At 45.4% G+C, this 24,695-nt stretch overlaps 1 protein-coding gene across 6 annotated transcripts in view; it reads right to left on the bottom strand.

Annotated features, from left to right (window-relative positions):
* The window catches only part of LOC126526347 (uncharacterized), a 185,398-nt gene that overhangs the window by 158,280 nt on the left and 2,423 nt on the right, over positions 1-24,695 (bottom strand). For 2 of the 6 annotated variants that reach the window (XM_072289687.1, XM_072289685.1), the window contains exons 3-4: positions 23,888-23,943; positions 10,811-10,951 (exon numbers count right to left, since the gene is read on the bottom strand). In XM_072289687.1, coding sequence (XP_072145788.1) covers positions 10,811-10,951; positions 23,888-23,943 — 197 coding nt within the window. The remainder of the gene's footprint in view (positions 1-10,810; positions 10,952-23,887; positions 23,944-24,695) is intronic. The other 4 variants (XM_072289686.1, XM_072289689.1, XM_072289688.1 and 1 more) reach the window with 4 other exon arrangements.

Raw genomic sequence — 24,695 nt, forward strand, 5'->3', positions numbered from 1 at the left:
CAAGGTCGGTGAGTAAGTCCCCTTGAGGCTGCGACCTAGGGAATAGCTTCTGAACTTGCTCGCGAATGACCGTTCTGATGGTCTATCGCATGTCTTCACTGCCGAGGGATTGAACATTGGTGTAGTTTCGGCGATTATACTGTCTTGTCCGCATATCGAGCGTCTTTTCAATCGCTGTTGCTTCGGAAACAAATTAAGCAACAGTCCTGGGCGGGTTGCGTATCAACGCGGTAAAGAACTCCTGTTTTACCCCACGCATGAAGAAGCGAATTTTCTTGTCCTCAGGCATATCCGGGTCGGCGTGGCGGAAGAGGCGTGTCATCTCCTCAGTGAAGATCGCTGATGTCTCGTTGGGTAATTGTACTCGGACTTCTAGTCCGAGTACAATTAGGAGGTACCCAGCACCTTCACCAGATGTGACGTGGTGGTGACGGTCGCGGACACAGCAACAAAACTGTGAATGGCGAAACTAACTTTATTGGGCGAGCCTGTGCCCACAAAAACAGGCTACACTCAAAGCTCAACGAAAGCGGCGAACACAGTCAGCTTCGTCAAAATCTGATCAGCGGGTCAAGTGCTTCGGCTTTTATACATGAGTCGTTAAATGTTCCAGAGTAATCGCTGGGACCCGCGTGTCTTCCACAACGCTCCACACTATTCGCGTCGCCCATACATGCAATCAGATTACACAAGGTTCGATGAGACACAGCGGATGGAACCATTGATAACATTCAGGAAACTTCCGATACAATCTGGCGCGTCCTGCGCTGTGCGATAACATTTTTTAGGTTGTGACAAGCCGTCACCGGGAAAAGATAAACAAGTACATGGGTCAGTGTTATTGAAAACATGCTGGCGATGTCATACGCACGATTTTCAGCCCTTTCTAACCGTTGCTATGTCTTCAGTATCCAGTTGGTATCAGGATGCCTAATATGAGACAGTGTTTATTTACTTCACCTGGTGGAGTACCTGCAAATGATACGTCTGACCAAGTGGTTGCAGTTCTACCCGCTTAAGCCATTAGGTATATGCTTCTAAAGTTCATGCTGTCGTGGTCGCTTTATGGTCGTTGTTCCATAATCATCTTCTTACTCTCGGCACGCTGTGTTCGTCGAACCAGTTGCCAAAGTTTTCTAAAACCATTGGAGCCTAGATATGTTCTCGTAGTCGAGGTGCAATCATGGCCGATTCATCGTCAACATTCCAGCTTTATAAAAGTACCACTGTGCTAATGAGAGTCCGATGCGTCCGACAATCCCTTCATGAAGTCATTGTGATCATGCAGTCGTCAGTCATCCATTCGCGCACCTTCGTAGAGATGTGGTTGTGGTTCTTTTATCGCCGTCAAGACGGCTTCCTGATCCGACTCTCTTCATGCCTTTGTCGTCTTCGCACTGTCATCATACAGCCTTCTTGATACCATCACCATCACGCCATCGTCGTCATACACTCGCTATCATTACGTCGTCGCCAAGCCGTAATAGTCAACATATCACCATCATTTTAACTTAGTCATGTCACTCTCGTCATAACGACGTCATAACATCATCGTGGTCACAGTCCTCGTCATGTCATTGCCATCATTTCTTCCTTGTCAAGCTCTCGTTTTACCATCATCGTCAATTGACAAATCTAAGCATTATGTTGTTACGCCGTGCTCATACTGCTTTCACCGTTCCGTGAATGTCATCCTTTTTCGTCATTCTAGCGCAATCATGTCATTATCATTATGTTTTATGCCGCAATTGTAATGCCATCGTCGTTATTGCATCAACCTCAGAAAGTCGCTGTCATGCAGTGATTGCCAGACCGTTCTATTACCGTCTTCGTGATCATCCTTGATTTTATACAATCATCAGGCATTCATCGTCAAACCGTCGTCGTGTTGTCGACATGATCGTTCTGTTTTCCTCACTTCGCTATCGGCATTCGACTAAGTATGTAGTCGTCGTCACACTACTGTCGTTACAGTCTTCCTGGTATAGTAGTTGTTATTCCATCGTGATCTTCAGCTCATTTTGCTCATACTGTTGCCTTACCATCGTCGTCATTGTGTAGTCGTCACACCGCCGTTGTCATGCGTTCGTTGCGGTTAAGTCGTCGTGATTCTGCCATGCTTGTTCCATCGTCATCATTATAAATTCGCCATCTAACTCTCGCCATGCTGTCGTCATCATAGCATCATCCTGACGCAGTCGTTATCACACCTTGCCTTCATGGTCGTTGTCATGCTAACATTTCACCTCGGTCATCACTTCAGAAATATCGTCCCAATATTGTCATGCCATCACTGTCATACTGCCTTCGACGTTCTATCAACAACATTCCCTCTCTGCCATTCTGACATAGCCTTGCTGTAGTCATTCAACAAGATCATGCAGCCGCTCTCAACGATCGCCCTATTGCATCATCCGCAGAGAGACAGTGCCATGCTTCCATTATCGCGACGTCGCCGACGTACCATCGTTGTGATTTCAACTTGATCATATGGTTGAAGTCAAAGATTGGTTGCTATCCCATTGTCCTCGTTTGTTGTTTTCACGCTGACGACGTTATACCAGCGCCATCATTTGGGAGTCGTGATTTCGAATCGTAATGAATTTAGCGCCAAAACCACGATCACAGAGGTAGGAGAACATAATGACGGAATGATGCCATCGTCACACCGCCTTTGTTTCTCTACGCCGGTGCTTCGGTGTGATTCAGTCGTTGTCACTGGGTCATTGCCATAATGTCGCCTTGTTATGCCGCCGAGTGCTATGCCGACGTGAGCCGATACCTGATACAGTTTGTGTACCATATAGGAGGAGCAATGGAAATCTCAGAATGGTCACTATATATTTTCAATCAACCTGACTTCAGCATTACTGTCTGTGACTACATGCTCGAATTCTAATGGCGTGGCCATTGACTGTCTTTGTGAAATGGTTTCTACCGTAATTTTTAACGGTACGGGGTACGCGTGACTACAACTAGGTCCTGGGTCTTCGCACCGAGCGCCACGTTCATTCTGTCACGATGCCTAAAGACGGTGCGCCGTCGACGCGAGGTCTATTACCCTCAACGGTCACGCAAAAAGTGCCCCTGCGACCGGAGCACTTTCTTTGGGGCACGCTGCACTGACTAGTAAGATTGGCTCGAATTAGGTGAGTGCGTCAGCGAGTACAACAAGTGCGAAGACACGATGATTCTTTTCCAATACTAATTTTTGCCTTACGGGTACTGCTCGTGTTTGGCTCGATATGCACCAAGATGAATTAACAAGTTGGAACGTACGCAAACAGAAACTACGACACTTGCTTGGTAGACGAATTGGATGACAGTAAGCTGCAACGCATAAGTTTGCGTCAAGAGCTCAGAGTTCCCGGAGTTCTACGTCGCATGTATCGAAGAGGCGGCAGTGCTGTTAACAAAGACATGCCCGAGGTGGACATCTTCGGCCATGGCTTAAAAGGCACAGCTGAAGGTGCCTTCAACGTACTCCTGTGTAAGAACTGCTCTATGCTTGAATTCCTCGTCACTGAAGGTCGGCGATTCGAGAAAGCGGAAAACTCAATGCTTCGACCATCTCCCTAGCACCACTGCGCGTTACATGATCTACGATCCCGTGACAGTACAGCCACGTTCAACTTCTGACAACCTGACAACGATTGTCCGTAGAGAACTACAAGGTCATTTATTACATGACCCGCTAAAACTCCTGCAGACTCTTAATCGTAGATGCAAATTCCGTTACGTATTTCTCGATGGCCTGGCTTAACGGCCTTATGGATACTGGAGCTAACATATCCGACGTGAGTTCAGCACTCCGCTGCCATCTCAAAACCTGCTTACACCTGCCGTGTCTCTTGCAATCCACGTAGCTTAGGGAAACCGTGTTCACGTACCTGATGGAAGCCGTTCTTTGGACGTACAGTGCGCAGGTTACTATAGCCAGCAACCACACATCAGTTCAATTCGCTGTTCTCGACGATTACCAGCACAAAGTAATTCTCAGTACAGATTTCTTCAAATCCCACGCCGACATCATCGATTGTTTTACCGGCGTTCTACATGCCTCGAACTTCCTTTGCGTATTGATGCAGCCTATGCAAGGCCATAGCTACCCCTATGTTCCCAGGAGTTACTTAGGATTCTGCCTCAAGCTGCCGTCTGCGCACCGATGTTGCCGTTCCGGCTCCTCCCTGATGGCGACTGAATGGTGGGTCGCCTCATTGCTGTGACCCTCCTACACAAGGTCGCACTGTCCGGCATCATTGTAGCTGTTCACAAGAACAGAACATTCCTTCGTGTCCTCAACTTCTCTTTTATCCAAGTTCTTCCTGAAGGTATCACACTAACAGAGCTTTCTTCCTTGGAAGAATGCAGAATTTACGCTTTCGGAGTTGAAGCATAGCAGTGGTCCTATCCTCCACGACTGTCTTGGTTGAGATTTTCCTAGACGGCATGCTATCTGGGGACATGAAATATTCCCAGGTTGAAGTTCTCCGCGGTGCCCAAGCGTCTTACGGCGGGTATATCTTCGACGTAGACTACCATCCCCTAGGCTGAAAAATGCCGTAACACACCTTATTGACACCGTCCACGCGAGCCCTCATCACCGAAGTATTTAGCTTGAATCTCATTCCGAATGTCAAAAGCTTTTCTCAAGCCCTCAGGTATCACCTGTTGCGCTTGTTAAGAAGGTCGATTGCTGGCGATGTTGCATGGATCGTAGCCATCTCAATCGGTTCGCTATTAAGGACGTCTATCCTTTTTAACGAAATGATGAAGTACTTGGCTGTGTCCACGGTGCCAAGTATTTGTCATCAAATTGACATTTCATATTTTATTGTTGCGATAAAGCTCTACGTGTTTCGATGGATGCCATATACAGTTAGAAATATACAGCTGGAGTTAGACATAAGACACCGTCAAAGAATAAACACAAACAGGCGTAAAATTCTATTCTTCCGGACATGAAACCATTTCTAGTCACGTATCAGCTAGCCAGACAGCACACACTACTAAGCCATATACTGGAGGACGTCTCACTATAGGCTACTCTACGTGGACCTCCCATAATGATGATCTTAGTAGAAATAATAAGTTGCAATAGCAAAGACAGTATGAGAATATTAGTTACAGCATGCAACATAATTTTAACAATGACAAGTGGTATTGGAGAGAACGTTATACAATGCTTTGCAATTATTATAACACAATTAAATAACAACACCATTAACAAGCAAGTCTACAGAAAAAAGCAAAGATGAACAAGAGGCCTACAACAGCCCCATATATTAACTAAAAACTAAGTGCTGTAGAAGAAGCAGAGGCGGACATGTTACTAAGTAATGGAGTTCACAGCGGCAGCAATTTGCGTCTGTTGATATACAATAGGTATTGTCAATCACGCAAGCACGTGAGAAGAATACAAGAAAATACAACGCTAACTACCAACCAAATTAACCTAAGCGACGTAATTAACTTTTGAAGCTAGCGCTCTGTCTCTCCTATTCTTATCAAGTACTTGCGCAATTCAAAATTCCTTACCAATGTAAGTAATAGGCTCTGAAAATAACGTAACAAAACAATTAAAATAGATGTAAGATATACAAAAAAGGGCAATGCAAGAATTAGAGGACAGTATTTCTGGCATCACCGGAACATGTCACAGTTAGACGTGTGGAACTCTATCAAAAGCTTGGCTGAAATCTACAAATGCTGTGTCAATCTGACCATTCTTACCACGGCATGAAGCGACTGAGCGTGTTACTATAAATAATTATCTAATTTTCGAGCACCCTTTTCTAAACTCATGTTGGTATTTTGAGAGGACTGAGTGTTCGTCTAAAATTCATTTATCTGATTAGCAATAATATGTTTGATTAGTTGACAGCACGATGATATAAGGGATATAGGACGGTAATATCTTAATTTGGCCCGATCAGCTTTCTTGTGTACAGGTAACACTCTGGCTGTCTTCCAGTCATCCGATAATTTTCTATGAAGTAAGCAAATACGATAAATAATAATGAGAAACTTCGCAATGGACTCAGCATATCGCTTCACAAACAGCTTAGGAAGGTTGTCAGGACCACATGATAATTTAGTCTTGAGGTATAGTAGCATAGAAAGCACGCCAGGGTATGAAACAAAATTCACATGACAAGGATGAAGTACCGTGTCACTGGATAGTCAAATGCCAGAATTATAGAACACGCTGTGAAAGTAGTCATTGAAATGATACGGATTATCAGCATGATCGGTAACTGTAGAACCATCAATAGAAATTTGTGACACTGAATTCCTTCTTTCGCTTACATAATTCCAAAGCATTTTGGCTCCTCTATAATGCAATTCGGCAGCAATGTATAAAAGGAGGGTTCTTTCGAAGAGTGTACCGCATGTGCAAGGTTTCCTTTTAGTTCATTTAGATGACCGATATCCATGCGCCGTTACATTTACCTTTTTATCTTTCAATTCAGGTGGATTATTTCAGGTGTCATCCGCGGCGCCTGTCTAGGAACTAGTTTACGTTTGCTCGGCACAACCTTATTCATACTGTTCTGGTACATATAATTGAAACGACGCCAAAGTGTGTTCACAACATTGTCGTTAAAATTAGTAAGGCCAGCTTCCAAATGGATGCATCCTCTGCACGTGACTAGTCGTTCAATGAACATTTCACAGGGTTTTTGTTTGGATAAAGGTAGCGACGGATAAGCTAAGCCTGTGAAGCAAGTGATCAGAAATCCATTCAACAACTTAAATAGTGTATCCAAGTAATAGTCTAGGCAAAAATACCGAATGCAGTATAGGTTTGGAATTTCCTTGCAAGCGTGTTGGTTCCTGAACTATTTGGATAGGGTCATGGGTTAACATTATGTTAAGTATACTTTAGATGATATCTGGCGTGGCGAAATGATCCGAGGATCTCCCATTTATCGCTTGGCAATTAACGTCCCCTATTAATAGCAGTTTGCTTCTCTGGAATTCAGACCTGTACTTTTCCAGCTTAAGTAACTGCTCAGAATCGGTATGAGGAAGTCTGTAAATGGTACACAGTAAAGAATGTTATGGCCCCAGCATGAGATTTTTGTGCATAAACATTCGAGGCCTCGAATGACTTCCAAGAGAACGGTACCTATGTGGTCTTTAATAATGACTGCCACGCCACCTACTCTGGAAGGCCGATCCTCACAGAAAACTTCATAACAGTGCGGGAAAACACCCTCATCTCCTATTTCAGTCCGCAGCCACGTCTCGCTTATGACGGCTATGTGTGTGTCTTGTTCTAGTAGGGAAAGCTCAAGAAGTTCTGTTTTGTTGTTACGCTGCGAACATTCAGGCGATTATACGCAAGTGATTCTAACCTCGCTTGTGCATATATACGAGGTTAGGGAATGCTCTAAGTTGTATATGCAAATTCAGAATACAAGTAGGCCCAGTATACTGCCCTTAGGCACACGTATACTAAAAATTTTCCTTTAAAATTGATCACCTGAGATGTGATCTACTTGCGCTCTGTCTTTTAGGTAGTAATTTAGTACAATCTGAGGAAGCTAAGTATGCCAAATGCGTCAAGCTTATTAAACAGCTTATGAATGAGTAAGTTAGAAGCCTTAGTGAGGTCTGCTAAAAGAGAGCCTGAATAGCTTCCTGCGTCAATAGCTAACTTCATTTGATCTGTTATATAAATTAGATCAATGTCACTAGAAAATGCAGGGTGGAATTCAAATTGGTACGGGCTAATATTGGTTAATGTTGTGATGTATTTTCTTAGGCGTGTAACAATTATCGTTTCAGTTATTTTACGGAACAAAGGCCATACCCAACTAGGCCGAAAGTTTACGACCATCGAACGAAGTATTAGAATAATCATTAAAAAAAATGCACAGAATATAAGTAGCGCGATCATCTTATCGCTGCAGCGGTGGACGTTGTTAGGGCGAGCCCTGGTCGTTTTTATCTGCCGTACGACCTCGCTGAATCGGTGAGGAAAGGATCCTAAATGATCTGTGTTAACAGGATGGTCACCATAGAAGGAAATCTGCATGCGCCAGAAATTTTTAAATGGTCATTGTACATGACATGATCATGCTAAATACAAATCATAATATTGTGGTAGTTGTTCCTATTTAGGAAAGCGTTGAATATCTTTCACTTTCTCTTGGTGTTGTTGCCACACTAGGTAACATTATGCTCGTAATTATTTCTATTTCCTACCTTTAGCTGGAGGAAAATAGAGTTGCAATGTTTTTCACTTATGAGGCTGTCCTTCTGTAGCAGAGCCTTATATGACTATGGCACCATAGAATTTTCATGTCCGCACACAAAAACTATCATCGTGAAAGGCTCATGCGCCGCACGCAAACAAAAAATGCCATGGCTCCAATGGCTCTATTGTGGAATGTTTTGTGTACTCTAAACGAAGACAGCCGAAAAGGGCACAAAGAGCAGTGCATACTGACAACTGAACTATTATTCCTAAAAACAGCACATATATATCTTCGAGAGCCATCTCATGATCACCGCGCATGGGTAACAGAGTATCCGTTCAACATCATAACATTCAGAATTGCAGCATAATCGACACACTATCCTCTCATATTGAGCAAGTTAATTTCACTATCATTCAAAGCGGACGAAGGCGGTTATCTTATGGTGCTGCCAGATAAGATGTACTTTAATAGAGCTTGGGACGTGGCGCACAAGTATTTTGAGGAAGTAAGAGTTAAGCCGCAGCACAGGAAGAAACGAGCATTGGCATTACTAAAAAATATGGACTAGAGAAGCTGGTGTCACTAGTTGAGAAATACAGGGCCACCACACTGGGAGCTTTCTTCACGGCAAAAAAACATAAGCAGGATGTTCCGTTCAGAGCAATAGTGTCGGAGCACAACTCGTGGTAGTTCCTTATGTCTGTCTTTTCCCAAAAAAGGCTCGCGTCATTGGTAGCGAACGGCCCATTCTTCGTTAAGAATACTGAGCAGGTGGTGCATTATATTTCGGGTCTTAAAGAAGGGTATTACAAGGGCTTCCGCGCTGAAATTAAAGACTTGAATTATTATCTGCAGCAGGATGTTCTACTACAGTGTGTGATGGAATGCCTGGAACAGGACAATGACGAAGTGGCCTTGCGTAATAAGAGTGTAATGTCACTAGAAGCTTTTCTAGAAGCACTTAGCGTGTACCTGGAGAGCACGAACGTATGCTTTAAAGATAAAGTGCTACTCAAAGAAATGGGGTATGCAGAGGGTCGAAAATAGACGCAGTGCTGAGCACCATTTTCTATAGTGGTGTTGAAAGACTTGTGAAATGCGATTGGAATGGGAAAGTGATAAAAATATTCGGGCATGTAGATGAGTAGTGGATCTTGGGCCTGAACAAAGATTTAAATGTGTTCGCATCCGGCATGCTGGACGCGCTCAGGATAAGAAGCAAAGGGCTAGACCTCACATATGAAGGGCCAACAGATAGCTATTTACATTTCCTTAATGTGAAGCTCACTTTCGAAGATGCAAACTTCTGCGGGAAATATTCTCAGAGAACTGAGAAACCCCTATTAAAGTACACTTCCGCCCATTCAAGGATACTACGAAACAGAATCGTCATGGGTTGTTTTCATTCCACTTTAACGGAAACTTGCAAGTGCAAGTTGAGTAAAGCGTTCTTTGAGGAGGGGCTTCACCTTGAAAAGTCTGGATACCCTGCTTCGATGCTACGAACTGCAAGCGAAAGGCTAGTGAGGAAAGTAAAATTGGAGGACAAGGGGATTGAAATAAGCCAAGATAAAAGAGAAATGTTGACATTTCGCCAGATATGACTAAGTGTAGTTCTTTCAGCAAGACCAAAAGGGGGGGGGGGTTTGCCCTGCGACAAACATTGTCTTATTCATTGTAATGTTCGTAACAGCGCAACACTAGACACTGACTAAAGGAAGGTAAAAAACGGCTCGATGCTGACCCTCAACTGATATTTTATTGAAGATATGTATAAAATATATGTTAGACGTATATGTGGCGAGTATCTCTTGTTGCGCTGTTTCAGACTGTATTGTCTTAAGCCAAGGGACATCCGTCACGTATATCTCCACTGATATTAAAGTCACCAAGTGTCACATAACAAAAATGTTTCATGTTTGCCTCCTAAAACCTTGCGACTGCGACGCGCTGCCTCAAGCGTTGTAAGGACTCGGTCGGTGCTTGACCAGCCGGAGATGGTGTCAGGGCTACTAAAAACCAGCACCGTGCTCCTGCTTCTCAAGGAGCGAAGACAACACTGTTGGGGAGACTACAAGCTCGAGCTCCCTGAAGCTTGTGTTCGTATGCTCTGCAGCTTAATTGCTACCTGCCAGCTACTCCTGTGTAAATACGAGAAAGACTGAAATCACCCAAGCCTGAGCGTGACAGCCACAATAGTTTGAAAATTTTCCTTTATGACTGCATTAAACCAATATGTGTAAGAGCTCGGTACATGGGGCAGAGGGCGTTCACTTGCATGGTAACCTGAATTTCTCTACCTATTGTTAACAATGCCATAACCAAATGATTATTGTGCCGCATCAAACGAGAATTAACAATTGCTGCGTTTTGCATGATATAGCGACAACATAATGATGAGGCATGTCATTGTGAGAGACTGCGGAATAATTTTGGTCGCGTGGGGTTAATGTGCAAAACACACCAGCGTTCATGCATTTTTCGCCCAATCAAATGCAATAGCAGCGACATGGATCGAACCAGCGACCTCTGTGGAGCAATGCCATGCAAGTAACCTACCACGGCGGGTGTATTGTGTCAGATAAAATTGTAGTGCTTACCTTTATTTCCTTTTCGTAATAGCTTAAGTTGTGCTGGTATCCAGACGTGGAAACAGATTTTAGACGAGAGACCACACACATTGGGTAGTCCTCGCGAGCAAAAACTGCCCGGCTTATGATTAGGGTCTTGGAGCCGAGTATCTGCGCCAAAAAAGATCGTGTCGCTAGGCAAGAGTGATAAGGTATTGGTGGCAGCACCCGCCTCCGAGTTATTGCCTTCATGCAAGCACAAAATTTCAAGTTAGAGATGTACTCATTTGCATGACAGTTCGCGAAAGGGGATTTCCGAAAAAAAGAAAGCCACAAAAGGTCGCTTGAAAGTATTTGAGTTCCGTGAACAGGCAATTGAATGGCAGCACACCATAACTGCACCCCACATTATAATAAGTAACAAAAGGCTGCAGTTTCGCTGGATAGGTAAATAATTGATAACGATAAAAAATTTAACGAAATTACGCTAGTAAGTCTAGCAGTTCTATTGGCCATGGTAATTGCAGTAAGCATTCGCCTAATTCCTTTTTCCTGAACAGCACGGCTTCCGAAAAGGATTTTCTTGTGATACTCAACTGCTAGAATTCACGACTGATTTGCATTTTAACATGGACGCTAACCTACAGACTGATTGCATATTTTGAGATTTTGCTAAAGCTTTCAACCGCGTTGCACATTCCAGTTTGTTTTCAAAATTATCTGCTACTTGCCTAGATTCTTTTACACTGTCATGGATTTGTAACTTTCTTTCTTTCCGCCAACAGTTTACCACAGTTAGCAATTTAACTTCGACACTCTGTGACGTAACTTCAGGTGTACCTCAAGGCAGCATTCTTGGCCCTTTATTGTTTCTCATATACATTAACGACCTGCCCGCTAACATAACTTCTCGTCTACGACTCTTTGCTGATTGCATCATTTACCGCTCCATTAATTCCATGGATGATAATCTCGCCCTCTAAAGTGACCCTAACCTAATTTCCAGTTGGTGCAATAAATGGCAAATGACACTTCACTCGAATAAACTCAAGGTTATCTCTTTCAGCCGCAAGCGTACCAATTCTAACTTCTCGCATCTCATAGATAGCACGGTATTGTCTCAGGCATCAGCATACAAGTATTTAGGTATTCACCTCACGCATAATCTTTCGTAGGCCACGCATGTCAACACGATTTGTGCAAATGCTTCAAGAACACTGGGATATCTGCGCCGGCACCTGCGGAATTCTCCTAACAATGTTCAAAAACTGGCCTATCTAACACTTGTGCGGCCACAGCTAGAATATGCAGCATCCATATGGTCCTCATATCAAAACTAAATAAACTTGCTAGAATCCATACAAAATAGAGCTTCATTACACGTAACTACAGTCCCCTTTCGAGCGCAACACAGGTAAAACTTGATATCTCTCTTGAGCCATTACATATTCGTCGTTCAATCACTCTTTTATGCTTATTTCATAAATATCGCCACTGGACCAGGTGATCTGCGTTACCTCTAGAAGCACCGTCACGCATTTCGAGCCGTTCACATAATCAGTACAGCATCAAGCGCATATACGGAAGAACACAAGCCTTCAATTCATCAACCCTTCCACGTGCCATCGTTCTTTGGAATGATCTTCCCGATAATATTGCATCCATATGCAACCATCAATCATTCCATGATCAGCTGCGCGAATATTTTTAAGTGACATCGTGACGTTAAACCTTCTCTTGTATGAAATATCGCACTTCGTGGCTATTGTGTTTTTGCAAACTCCTGCTTTATTATTTTTTTTTCTTGAGTCATGTGTCAGACATTTGTGCTGCATTTATAAACTTCAATTATTTTGTGTACTTTGCTCTTGTGTTTGTTGCTACTTTTTACTACTAGCCCTGTGCAATGCTTTCACTTTTCCTTTTTTTGACCTGTATATTTTGCATGTCTGATAATATCTTTGTTCGTCCCCCTTACTCAATGGTCTCTGAACCCTGTGAGGTATTGCGAATAAATAAATAAGTAACTTAACCAGTATGGTGTCACACACACACAAAGAGAAAGTTACCCGCCGTGGTTGCTCAGTGGCTATGGTGTTAGGCTGCTGAGCACGAGGTCGCGGGATCGAATCCCGGCCACGGCGGCCGCATTTCGATGGGGGCGAAATGCGAAAACACCCGTGTGCTTAGATTTAGGTGCACGTTAAAGAACCCCAGGTGGTCGAAATTTCTGGAGTCCCCCACTACGGCGTGCCTCAAAATCAGAAAGTGGTTTTGGCACGTAAAACCCCATAATTTAATTTTTTTTTTTAACAAAGAGAAAGTTCTAACTCGATGACCGCGAGCACCCGCTTTCACAACGCCGGTTCGATAAAAAGCGTAGACAACGGTAAATGACCGCACCATGACACCGCTTGTTTATTCGCTTGTCCGAAAGCTATGTTACGACCGAATGGTTGATGCCGCGCTCCAACTTCGTTTCCAGCCATGCGGAACCCTCGGTAGATTAGAGCTCCAAGAACTTTGCCCGAGACGAACGCGCTGTTGGTTTTCGGAGGACTCGGAAAAGCCGTGGGGTCTACTTGCTGGGGGATCTCGGTCCTGCTCACAGGTAGATGGTGCGAACGGCTACGTGTTCACTGGGCTACCACGCGAGGCGGTGAATAAACTAGGCGAATGTGTTCGCACTGCGCCAGTTCAACCCCCAAACTGTACACCGCACCACGAGAGCCATCTAAAGAGCTCGAAGGCGAACAGTGCATTGCACGGATATGGTACGCGGCCTCGAACGCTGCATAGGCGTATACGATTATCTGCGGGGACAGTTACCTGTATTCATCAATATTGGGCGTTGGGAAAGGGGGCGCGCATTCAGTCAGTCTAAGCTCGTCGTCGTCCACGCACACTTGCCCTCGCATTCGCAGCAAAGTGCGCGCGCGGGCACCTCTTTCTTATCGCATTGGCACGTCGCCTGAACATAATGGGGGTGGCGACCATTTGCCTGACGGCCACAATTGTGTCAAGAACAATCAAGTAAGGGGAGCCCCCTGTGTACGCATGACACAAATGCGTTTAATGGTTGCCATCTTGCGCACTGATAAAAGTAAATGAGAAATAACTACATATTATTCAGGCACATAGAACGCCGTACCTATCCATATCAAAGTTATTTGTGAGTGATTTCTTTTATTTTTTGAAGGCAAGAGAAATCTTCTGGTGATATTTCTAGGACTAATGAAATACTATTACACAACGTCGCACTGCTAGCACAAGTTGCACTATAATGTGAAGTAAGCTTGCTCAAAAGTGATTTCGGAGTAACGTAAGGATGCTTCCATTCTTTTTTTGTATGGTTATTCTGTGTGTAACGTGGTGAATAAACCGTTGCTTTTGCTTTCCTCAATTTGCCTCGCTGCAAGAAACTGTTCACTCATCAGAAGTGCGTGTTGGGACGAGCTTCTATTAAGGTTTCAACTTCGCTGTTCGCTTATAAAATAGCAAATTGATTATGGAGAAAATGTGCGATAATGAAGTAAATCATACTCTTAAGTAACACCTATACACGAAACTTTGTGTTGTGTGAATATCTTATTTGTGTATGCTGCGCATGTAGTGCCGGCAATTATACGTGTCCGTTTGTTCTCCAGGGTTTGTAGGTGTGAGCTCATAGCCTTACATGTGGCGCCGAAAAATATGTGCAATGCTAATGTGATTTGCCTTCTTTCGGAACTTCACCCATGTATCAGTAAATCCGTATGCAACCTTTTTCACTGAAACTTGCGTCAATGCGTATGTGCCACTCTTTAATGCACCTTTTCAATGTCAACTTGATTTAATGTGTATATGCGACTCGGTTCCTGTCGCTCATCAATGCAACAAAAGTTATTTGAAATTGCTGCCTGCTGCGGACAACCGAACCCGCGTCAGATGGATTCTTTCGAGACATCTTCCGCCACCTGCAGGGTCTCAGAAGTCATGAGCGGAGTTTGCAGTGCCTCTGCAAGGTGGCTAAGCGTGCCCAAATGGAAGCAGGTGCTCGAGGTACGGTATCAGAAAAACATATCAATATTATATAGGCTATGCATGTATAAAGCACTGATTAGCTCGACGAGACCAGAACACTCTACGTATATACGAAGGTTTGAAGAGGTTGTCAATGCTAGTCATCATCATCATCATCATCAAAGCCTGAGAGAGGATCCCGCCTGCAGACAGTATAACGTCCCTCCACGTGCCTCGTGCGGTGCCACAGCTTGCCACCCCCATGCCTGGCTAAAAACAACATTGCGTGTTCAAGTACGCATGTACATAAGTGTACACAGATAAAATGGTTGTATAGAAATCTACACAAATTGTAAATGTATTGATACATGCATATTGCGTGTTTCTTGTGGACGATGCACGCGGGCAGCCCGACGAAGACGACGAATGCTCCCTGGCTCTCGAGCTGTCAGTTGAACTGAACAGCGCTGCATTATCCTTTGTAAATATACTTTGTATATGGCCTCCAGTTGTTAATCCTTCGTTCGCGTAACATTTTTTGGTGGAGGGTGTTGTTCCCTGTCCTCACCACGAAGCTCCGCAGCGGCCGCACCGTTCTGCTTTCCGCCATGGCTCCCGGTGACGACACCTCGTCTGCTTCTACTCCTGCGACCCCGCAAACAACGTACGTTACGGTTACCGAACCCCGTGATCCTGACATATTCCCCGGCCAAGATAATGCTGACGTTGAGGACTGGCTCAAACTGTATGAGCGTGTTAGCCAAAATAACCGCTGGGACCCCACCGTTTTGGTAGCGAATGTCCTATTCTACTTGAGCGGAACTCCTCGTTCAGGATACACGAGGACGATATCTCTAGCTGGAATGCTTTCAAGGAGAAGCTCAGCGACCTCTTTGGCAATCCCACTGGTCGGCAGCTGGCTGCTGGAAAACAGCTTGCTACCCGAGTTCAGTCTTATGCGGAATCGTATGTCTCTTATACACAAGACGTGATCGCTCTTTGCCTGAAAGTCGACGACCAAATGACTGAGCTTGACAAAGTCGGCCACGTACTCTAAGGCATCACGGAAGACGCGTTCAGCTTGCTGGTATTCAACAATGTATCCCCCATCGACGTCATTGTCAAGGAATACCGCCGCTTTGAGCTCGCGAAATGCCGCCGCGTCATTCCACAGTTCTGCCGGCTCCCTAACACGGCTGCGACGTTGTCTTTCGCGACCTCTCTGCTTCACCGCCCCTAAATGAGCACATCACACGTATTGTTCGCCGTGAGCTCGAGGCTACAAGTCCTGCGCTGCTCCACACACGCCCACTTGACCCCACTTCTGACCAACCGGCCCCAGCGATTTCTCTCATTGAGGCAGTGGTGAGGCAAGAATTTGCCAACCTTGCTTTTACTGCTGCTTGCTCTGTCTCCCGACCTGACGCCCGACCGGTGCCGACATCTCCGCCTCACAGCGATCTGTATTCCCCTCCCAGATACCGCAACCTTACCGAGTGGAGAGGTCCGGACGACAAGCCCATTTGCTTCGGTTGCCTCCTCATTGGCCACGTCACTCGCCACTGACGCACCTCCTGGACGTCGCCGTATTCGAGCTCCTTTTCCCCGTCTCCCCGCCCATATGCCGACCCGCGCCGCTACTCGCCTCGCCGTATGCCTCCTACCTCAGGCGTATATCCGTCGATGACAATCGTCGTGCTCACTCGCCGTCACCTCAGCGCCGTCGGTCCCCGTCGCCCCAGCCACGCCGCTTTTCGTCGCCGCCCAATTAAGGACCCTTCCGGGTGAAAAACTGGACCATGCAGCTCCTGGGGGTAGTGCTGCATTATCTTCATCGCGTTGAAATCCTCTACAGACGCTCCCTACGAACCAGAATTTACTCGATAAGGAATTGTAACCTTCGCCGTCGACTGAAGAAAATTTTCACGCTTCCTACTACTACTCGAGCCGTGCGCGTGGCCGATGGTGGCACTGTTGAAGTCACTGGAATGTGTACTTCCCGTATCAGTATCGCCGACCACCACATTCCTGTTCTTTTTACAGTGCTGACCAATTGTTCCCATGACCTAATCCTTGAACTCGACTTTATTACAGGACATTCAGCTTTGATCGACTGTTCTGCTGGTACCCTTTGCCTCGAAGTTCCTCTACTCACGCATATTCGTGCCGAACTGCCCAACAACTTTAGTACGATCGCCTTCGTCCGCCTGCCACCTAAAGCCTTGACTTTCGTCGATTTGCTATCATCTTTTCCTGTGCCCGATGGTGATTACGTCGCCACACCTCTTCCTAATGTCCCTTTGATGCGCAATATCCCTGTGCCCCACTACGTCGTCACCATCGCCGATAACCGGACAGGGCTTCACGTCGTCAATTTTTGCCTGAAAAAGGAAGTTCTACCCCAAGGCATATCGTTTGCAACGCTGCATGCTCTAGGAGATGACCATGTCACGACGTTTTTAGTGGACATTTGCTCAGATTCTTCATTATGTCCATAGCATGCTACTTGCCCTGAGGCAACATTTGGTCCCATGATGGCTGCGGACTTCTTGCCTGAACAAGCAGCAGCTCTGTGTCCCCTTCGGCTTTCCTACCACAACATCTCTCATCTCAACAATTTACAATTGGGCCAGACTTTAGCATAATATAAATACTGGTGTTCCAGTCCTATTCATCGCCTGTCATAAGGAGTTTCTGCTTCAGAGCACAAGGTTATTCAAGATGAAGCGAACAAGATGCTTGCCAAAGGTATTGTTGATCTTTTGTCAAGCCCTTGGGCCTCCCCCATGGTACTTGTTAAAAAGATGGCGAATGGCGTTTCTGCGTGGATTATCGTCATTTAAACCGCATTACCAAGAAAGACGTCTATCCCTTGCCTCGCATTGACGACGCTCTCGACTCTCTCCACGGTGCCAAATACTTTTCATGAATAGACCTTCGGTCTGGTTATTGGCAAATTTCTGTGGATGAAAAGGACCAAGAGAACACCGCATTCGTCACCACGGATGATCTATATCAATTCAAAGTTTTGCCACTCGGTCTATGCAATGCCCCAGCAACGTTCGAGCGTATGATGAACTCTCCTTCAAGGGTCGGGTTCAATTGGTCAACATTTCTCTGCTACCTAGACGACGTTCTCGTATTTTCGCGTACATTTGAGACATACCTTGAGCGTTTATCAGCTGTTTTTCAAGTCTTCCGCGAGGCTGGGCTGCAACTAAATTCATTCAAGTGTCGCTTCAGTCGTCGGCAGATAACAGTGCTGGGCCACCTCATCGACGCTTCCGGTATTCAACCATACCTGGAGAAAATTCGTGCTGTAACGTCTTTTCCTGAACCTCAGTCTGTCAAAGACGTCCGAAGTTTTGTAGGACCATGCTCCTACTTCCGACGCTTCGTTAAAGACTTCGCAGCAATTGCCCGATCACTTACTGATCTCCTGAAGAAGGACGTGCCGTTTACGTTGGGCCCTGCTCAAGCAGCCGCGTTTGCCCAGCTCACCAACATTCTCACCACTCCACCTATACTGGCCCACATTGACCCATCCTCTCCTACAGAGAGGTCCGTACCGATGCCTGTGGTCACGGTATCGGAGCCGTCTTAGCCCAGTGCCAAAAGGGTTTCGCCTTTGGTGTTATCGCCTAAGCTAGCCGCCTGCTCAGAGCAGCGGAGCGCAACTATTCGATTACAGATCGTGAATGCCTGGCTCTCGTCTGGGCGGTTTCCAAATTCCGCCCGTACTTGTATGGCACGCACTTCTCCGTCATCGCGGACCACCACGCGCTCTGCTAGCTTTCCTCACCCAAGGATCCTACAGGCCGGCTTGGTCGCTGGGCTTTGCGGCTTCAAGAATATTCCAATGCAGTAATGTACAAGTCGGGCTGATTACAGACTGCTTATGACACTGTAACTTATCAGACTGCTTATCACGCTATCCAGTGAACGAACCACCCGCCCACCCTGACCCCGATGCCGACGCTTGCGTTTTGTGCTGCTACAAGTTGCCGGTGAGCAACGCCGTGATGCCACCTTGCGCACCATCATTGATGGCTTGGAACTTGGCGCTTTTCCTCTGTCCACGTCTGGCGACAAGGTGGTTGCTGTAGCAACATATTACACCACCCGCTACGCCATCACCAGAGCGCTTCAAACGAGCTGCGCCACAGATGTGACCGATTTTCTTTTACGCGACGTGATTCTGCAGCATGGCGCTCCGCACCAACTGCTCACTGACTCTGGTCGGACATTTCTTTCTAAAGTCATCACCGACATCCTGCAGTCCTGCTCATTCAAGCACTAGCTGAGTATGTGTTACCATCCACAGACTAATTGTCTCACAGAGCGTCTGAATCGTACCCTAATAGACGTGTTTGCAAAGTATGCCTTGTCCGACCATACTGATTGGGACCTTGCTCTACCCTATGTCATTTTTGCATATAATCCTTCGCGTGACGACACCGCAGGTTATTCTCCGTTCTTTCTGTTGTTCGGCCGCGAACCCACATTGCCACTGGACGCATCCCTTCCATCTGCCGAAGCAGAGACCAGCGAGTATGCACTTTACGCCGTCACCAGGGCAGCCCAAACACGTGAAATTGCCCGCACTTGCCTCCTGACCTCTGAACAGATGCAACGGCGTTTGTACGATCGCCAACACAGAGCTGTCCACCACTATTCGCCTGGATCTCTGGTACTCCTGTGGTCCCCTACTTGTCACGTTGGTCTGTCAGAAAATCTCCTCTCTCAGTACGCAGGCCCATATCGGATGCTGCGCGCCCTGACTCCATTTACCTACGAAATCGCCCCAGTCAGTACCAGTCCTTCATCTGCCCCAAGTTCCGCTGACCTTGTGCATGTCGCACGCCTCCAGCCTTATTACTCTCCTGTTATCACCGATATTTAGACGCACCGGGACGGTGCTTCTACCGCCGGGCGTAATGGTACATGCGTATTGCGTGTTTCTTGTGACCGATGCACGCAGGCGCCCCGACGAAGACGACGAACGCAGCAGCAGTGGCCAGCGCTGCATTATCCTTTGCAACTGTACTTTGTTAATAGTCTCCATTTATTCCTTCGTTCGCGTAACAACATATATAAGAATGCAGTAGAGCACGTGAAGATCGCCGCTTGTTCACAACACAACTGTGCTTTGTTGCATCCCTCATCACAGCGATCATATTAATTACCATATCGTACAGAACACCCAAATTATCTCCACGAATTATACATTCATCGCATGAATAATTGATAACCGCGTTAACGTCACCAATCATGCGAAGGACGGATGCACCACCATATTTGTTAAAGTTTAGAATAGTGGTATAATAAATTCTATGCTTTAGGTTTTGTACACATCCCAAGCAGCGCTTAGATGGAAAACTCCTTTATTGAGACACCTGCAACTAAACAGAACAGGTTGACGCAATGGCTCCCTCATACAACTGCCGGGTGTTACTAAAGCATAGTCGATAACGAAGCATACTTGATAATTTTTTCTATATTTACGAATTAAAAAAAAGATGTGTTTCCAACGTATACGGTCTCGACTTAAACCTTTTGTTTTATTCTTCCAGCCAGTAGGAAAGTGGGGAGGCACCGTTTGCACAAGTTGTGGTGGGTCCTCCGGATCGCAAAATTGTGCTCTTGCTAAAATATTGCTGAGCCATGTTGTAGTGCCCATCTGCGTGCGGTAGTACGCATGTGTGCGTCAGAGCATGGTCACTCGATCAAAACTTCTGCGTTTGTATCGAACAACCGTGTCATTTGTATGAAATACGCTTCATGAGCAGCGATCATCAAAATGAACAAACAACTCGGGCGCCGCTGGCCAGATGTTGGCTATAAGGTTGACGAAGTCAAATGGGAACAGCGCTAGCCTTCCAGTATGTCCACGACATCGGTTAATAGAAAGCTAACCTCTTCGACGAGGACTCTGCCGGCGTCCTAGCAGCATCGTCAACTCTGCGCTTGAAGCAGCAGTGGCTATTAACGCTATAGAGGTAAGGGTGCTGAGTCGCAGAAAATCCGATGTCGTTGTCGTTGTCGGTGGAGTTGTGCGTTAGTGAAAAATTTAGTATATGCTTAGACATATGCATATGCAACGCCTTGCTATATGGCATGTGGTATACGCGGGTTATATTTCCACACCATTCTATCGCTAAAGTTGCTCATACATTGTCTTACATCCTTGACAAATCATGAGAAGCCATCAAACATGGACACCAAGGAAAACATAGGGAAAATTACTTCTAATTAGTAATTGAATTAAAGAAATCATAAATAAATCGCAATGAAAGGAATGAAAAAAACAACTTCCCGCAGGTGGGGAATGATCCGAGGTCTTGGCATTATTGCTTCTCATGATAAAATTAATAAAAAAATCAGGCCCCTCGGTTGACCCACTTTCTTACATTCTTACATAACGAGCGTCTCGAATCCGAAAACATTGATTCCTTCAGATATATTGTGCTGGTTTATTGACCAGTTGCCTTCAGTTAGAAACATCACGTACTGCTGTCGCCTGTAGCCGAAAAGATGTTCCTCATCCGCCGCCAAGGTTTGTGAATGGTTGCGCTGGCCAGCAGCCGCATGGTTAATTCTAGTAGTAACGCATAAATACCCAAGAAAGCGGAAACGGAAACCGCGCCGCGGTAGCTCAGTTTGTTGGAGCATCGCACGCCTAATGCGAAGACGAGGGATCGTTCCCCACCTGCGGCAAATTTTTCTTCATCCGCTTTCATTTTTAATTTCTTTAATTCAATTAGCAATTACAATTCCCCGTCGGTTTTGCTTGGTGTCTTTGTTTATTGGCTTCTCATGATATTGCTACATGTAGAAAGACACAGACGAAAGAGGCTATTTACACGCTATTTACACTGGAGCCAGGCAGCCAGATTGACACTCGCTCGTGCCAAGGGCACCGACCAACTTCATCGTCGTTCTCGCGGTGGCTCGTCTCTTGAGCATCGCTCGATTATATCGTAATAATATGATTATTTAAAAAAATCTGGCCCCTCACTTAACCCCTTTTCGTCTCATTCTTGACAATGTTTTTCCTCGGAATTTTGAGAATGACAGCCCGCAAACAAATGTAATGAAACAAAACGCCGACCACCCATGCTTTTTATGTTAAATCGTTTCAGACTGAAATATAAAAGTGCGAAGCAAGAACAGAAGCATTTAAATGATGCAATTTTTTGGCGGCTGTGGACTGTGGACGCGATTCCCTCACTTAAGAGGCCGCGTGCCTTCCGGAAAGCTTGCCTTCGTGCGTAGCATTCGCCGCCAGCGTTTGCCTCTAAATTGTACGGTTACATGTGCTGCAGTTGCCGGGAAGCGTGAGGAGCAGGCAGTGGTCTTTGAATGCTGTCGCGTTCAACTCTTAAGAGCGAAGCTTAAGCGTCCTCTAAATTTTGCATTTCACCTCCTTCAAAATGGCGCCGTGGTGGCCGGGATGCGAGCCCGCGTCCTCGGGCTTAGCACTGCAACGTTGAGGCCACTATGCCACCACAGCGGTTGACATAGGGGGCTGAGCAGTGTCAGTACTGCGCGTTCCTGGCGTGACACGTCAGCAAATGGTTTGAAGCCCATCCCTGCCGTCAAACATTTTAGCCGCAGTCGCAAAGTCGCAAAGGGAATAAATAGCAATGTTTTACAATCACTGCGCTTCCTTGGAAAGCATTCAAATACATTTTCGCAGCAAAATATACCATAGGAGTGTGTCCTGTTATGACAAATTCGTTATGACGACTTCGCTAAAATTATTTCAGGCCGCTTTACATCTTTTCAACCAGCAATCATTTCACTTTGGTGGGTAAAGGAGAAGGAGTTCGTCACGAGCAACTTTTGTCAAGTTCACGGGTGATGATCCCTTTCGTAGTCTTACTGTTAACTGGAAGTTTTCTTAAAACGGAAATTGTCGGGCAAGACTGTAAGCGAAGTTTTCTCTTTAGTAACTATTTCTGAAATATGAGAGCTGCTGAGGAAGGCGCTAGTAGTAACTTCACACAAAAAATGAATAAGAGAAAGCGAAGGGCCAATTTTATTTCACTCGCAACCATAAGCCAACAGATAGGAAAAGAAGGCACGCAAATGAGCATTAACTTCAAGCGTAGAAATGGTAAGGCAACTGTTTCCGAAAAGAGACGAAAAAAAGAACTTTTCCTGGTGGAACCCGATCCCATACGTAGTCTGACTGCCCTGTCAGACTACGTATGGGATCGCGCTGCGCTACGTATGCGCTGTCACTTTTTAAGCAGCAGCACACCAGTCGACGTGCACTATTGGTTCACACGCAGCACATTTGAGAGCACAGAAAGCGCAGTGGCAAAGACGCAAGTCACGTGTTCTTGTTTTATTTCCCAAACCCTATTTACAGCACACCAAGCAAATTACGGGACAATTTGAAAGGCGTAAACTCCTGAAGTAGAGGTTTCCTGGAGCGCTCTACAACTGCCTCGTAGGTAGTTTAGCCGTAAGCATCATGCTTGCTATGCCGAAAAAATATCCCTAAATAAATATGACACTTGCCTAAATATCAAAACAGTGTGACTTACTCCACAGAGTTGCCAACACGCACTTAGTTGCGTCATCCTAGAGGGCGTCGGCATACTTTTTTAACTTCGATAAATCAAGCTGGGACACCATGTGCTTCCTGCCTCCAAAGCCCAGGAATGAAATATAATACCCCTTCCATTTTACTAAGAACGGCATCGTGCATATCATCATTGTGCAATATTCAGGTAGCACATATGCGTTATAATATATAATATTTTCTGTAGGACAGTTCAACCAATAATACAACAAAACCCCCTGACATGTACCCTAAGGACTTACTTTATAGTGATGCGCAGCTTTCTTAAGGTTTGAGAAAAGTCACACTAAGCGTGCTGTACCATGCACATTGATAACCTACCTGAAATATTTGCACCGAGTAATGTATCGACGTATAAAGTTTTTCTGATAATCAATAAAATTATTGACGACTCTAAATTTTGACGATTTCAAAGATGGTTGTACATTGGTGGCTATGAATAGAGTGGTGCCAAACATTTAATCGATTCCTTTGAAACAGGCGACGAAAGCTGCACTGCACCAAATGCTCACCGTCTTCACAGCTTTCTCCATCATATCTGAATTCGGTTTCTTGACATTTACATCTTCTGAAAGAAAACAAATAAATTGACACCGCTTCTGGAAAAGAAACAAGCAGCTACATAATTTTTCATCGGATGCGTATCAATATTCTTGCATGCAAGATACTGGTGCATATATATGAGTTAATGCAGTTCTAGTTCAAATGCATCGTGTCATGTTCTTTTTTCACATTCCACAACAACACCAAATAATTGTTCAAGTTAGAGCAGTAACTTGCATGACACATTGCTCTATTGTATCTGCTAAAAGCTAGACCGTGTATTGCAGTCATCGCGATATAATGACATGCTTGGATGTTAGGAGACAGTGTGCAATGTTTAATAAGTTCACGTTCTGGGGAAACTATAGGCGTTCAGACACGAATGAGCTATTATTCCACATTAAGTTCACATTGTCGTTCAAAATGACATCACTTCGTTTCGGGAGGACAATTGTAGTCCAAAGCTTCGCATAAATTTATGCAGCTTGGGAATTATGCCTACACAGTTTAAAAAAGCAAACTGTGGAAGTTTAAACATGGTTGCCTTCTTTTCGTGCCCACTTATGATGGCATTTATTGTTAAAGGTCTGGCTGAGTGGCCGCGACTCCCATTTGGTGGTACTATTTTGCAAAGTTTTTGCCATATTATTGACTACGGTCGCAGCGCACGCCGTGCCAAAGATGCAAAGAACAGAGCGCCCACGCATCAAAAACAGGTACAGTCTGTGCACACGTACATCACGTGCGCATGCATGTGTGCGGAAGTGCAGCACACAT

The sequence above is a fragment of the Dermacentor andersoni genome, chromosome 8 (assembly GCF_023375885.2).
Source record: "Dermacentor andersoni chromosome 8, qqDerAnde1_hic_scaffold, whole genome shotgun sequence".
Taxonomy (NCBI): Eukaryota; Metazoa; Arthropoda; class Arachnida; order Ixodida; family Ixodidae; genus Dermacentor; species Dermacentor andersoni.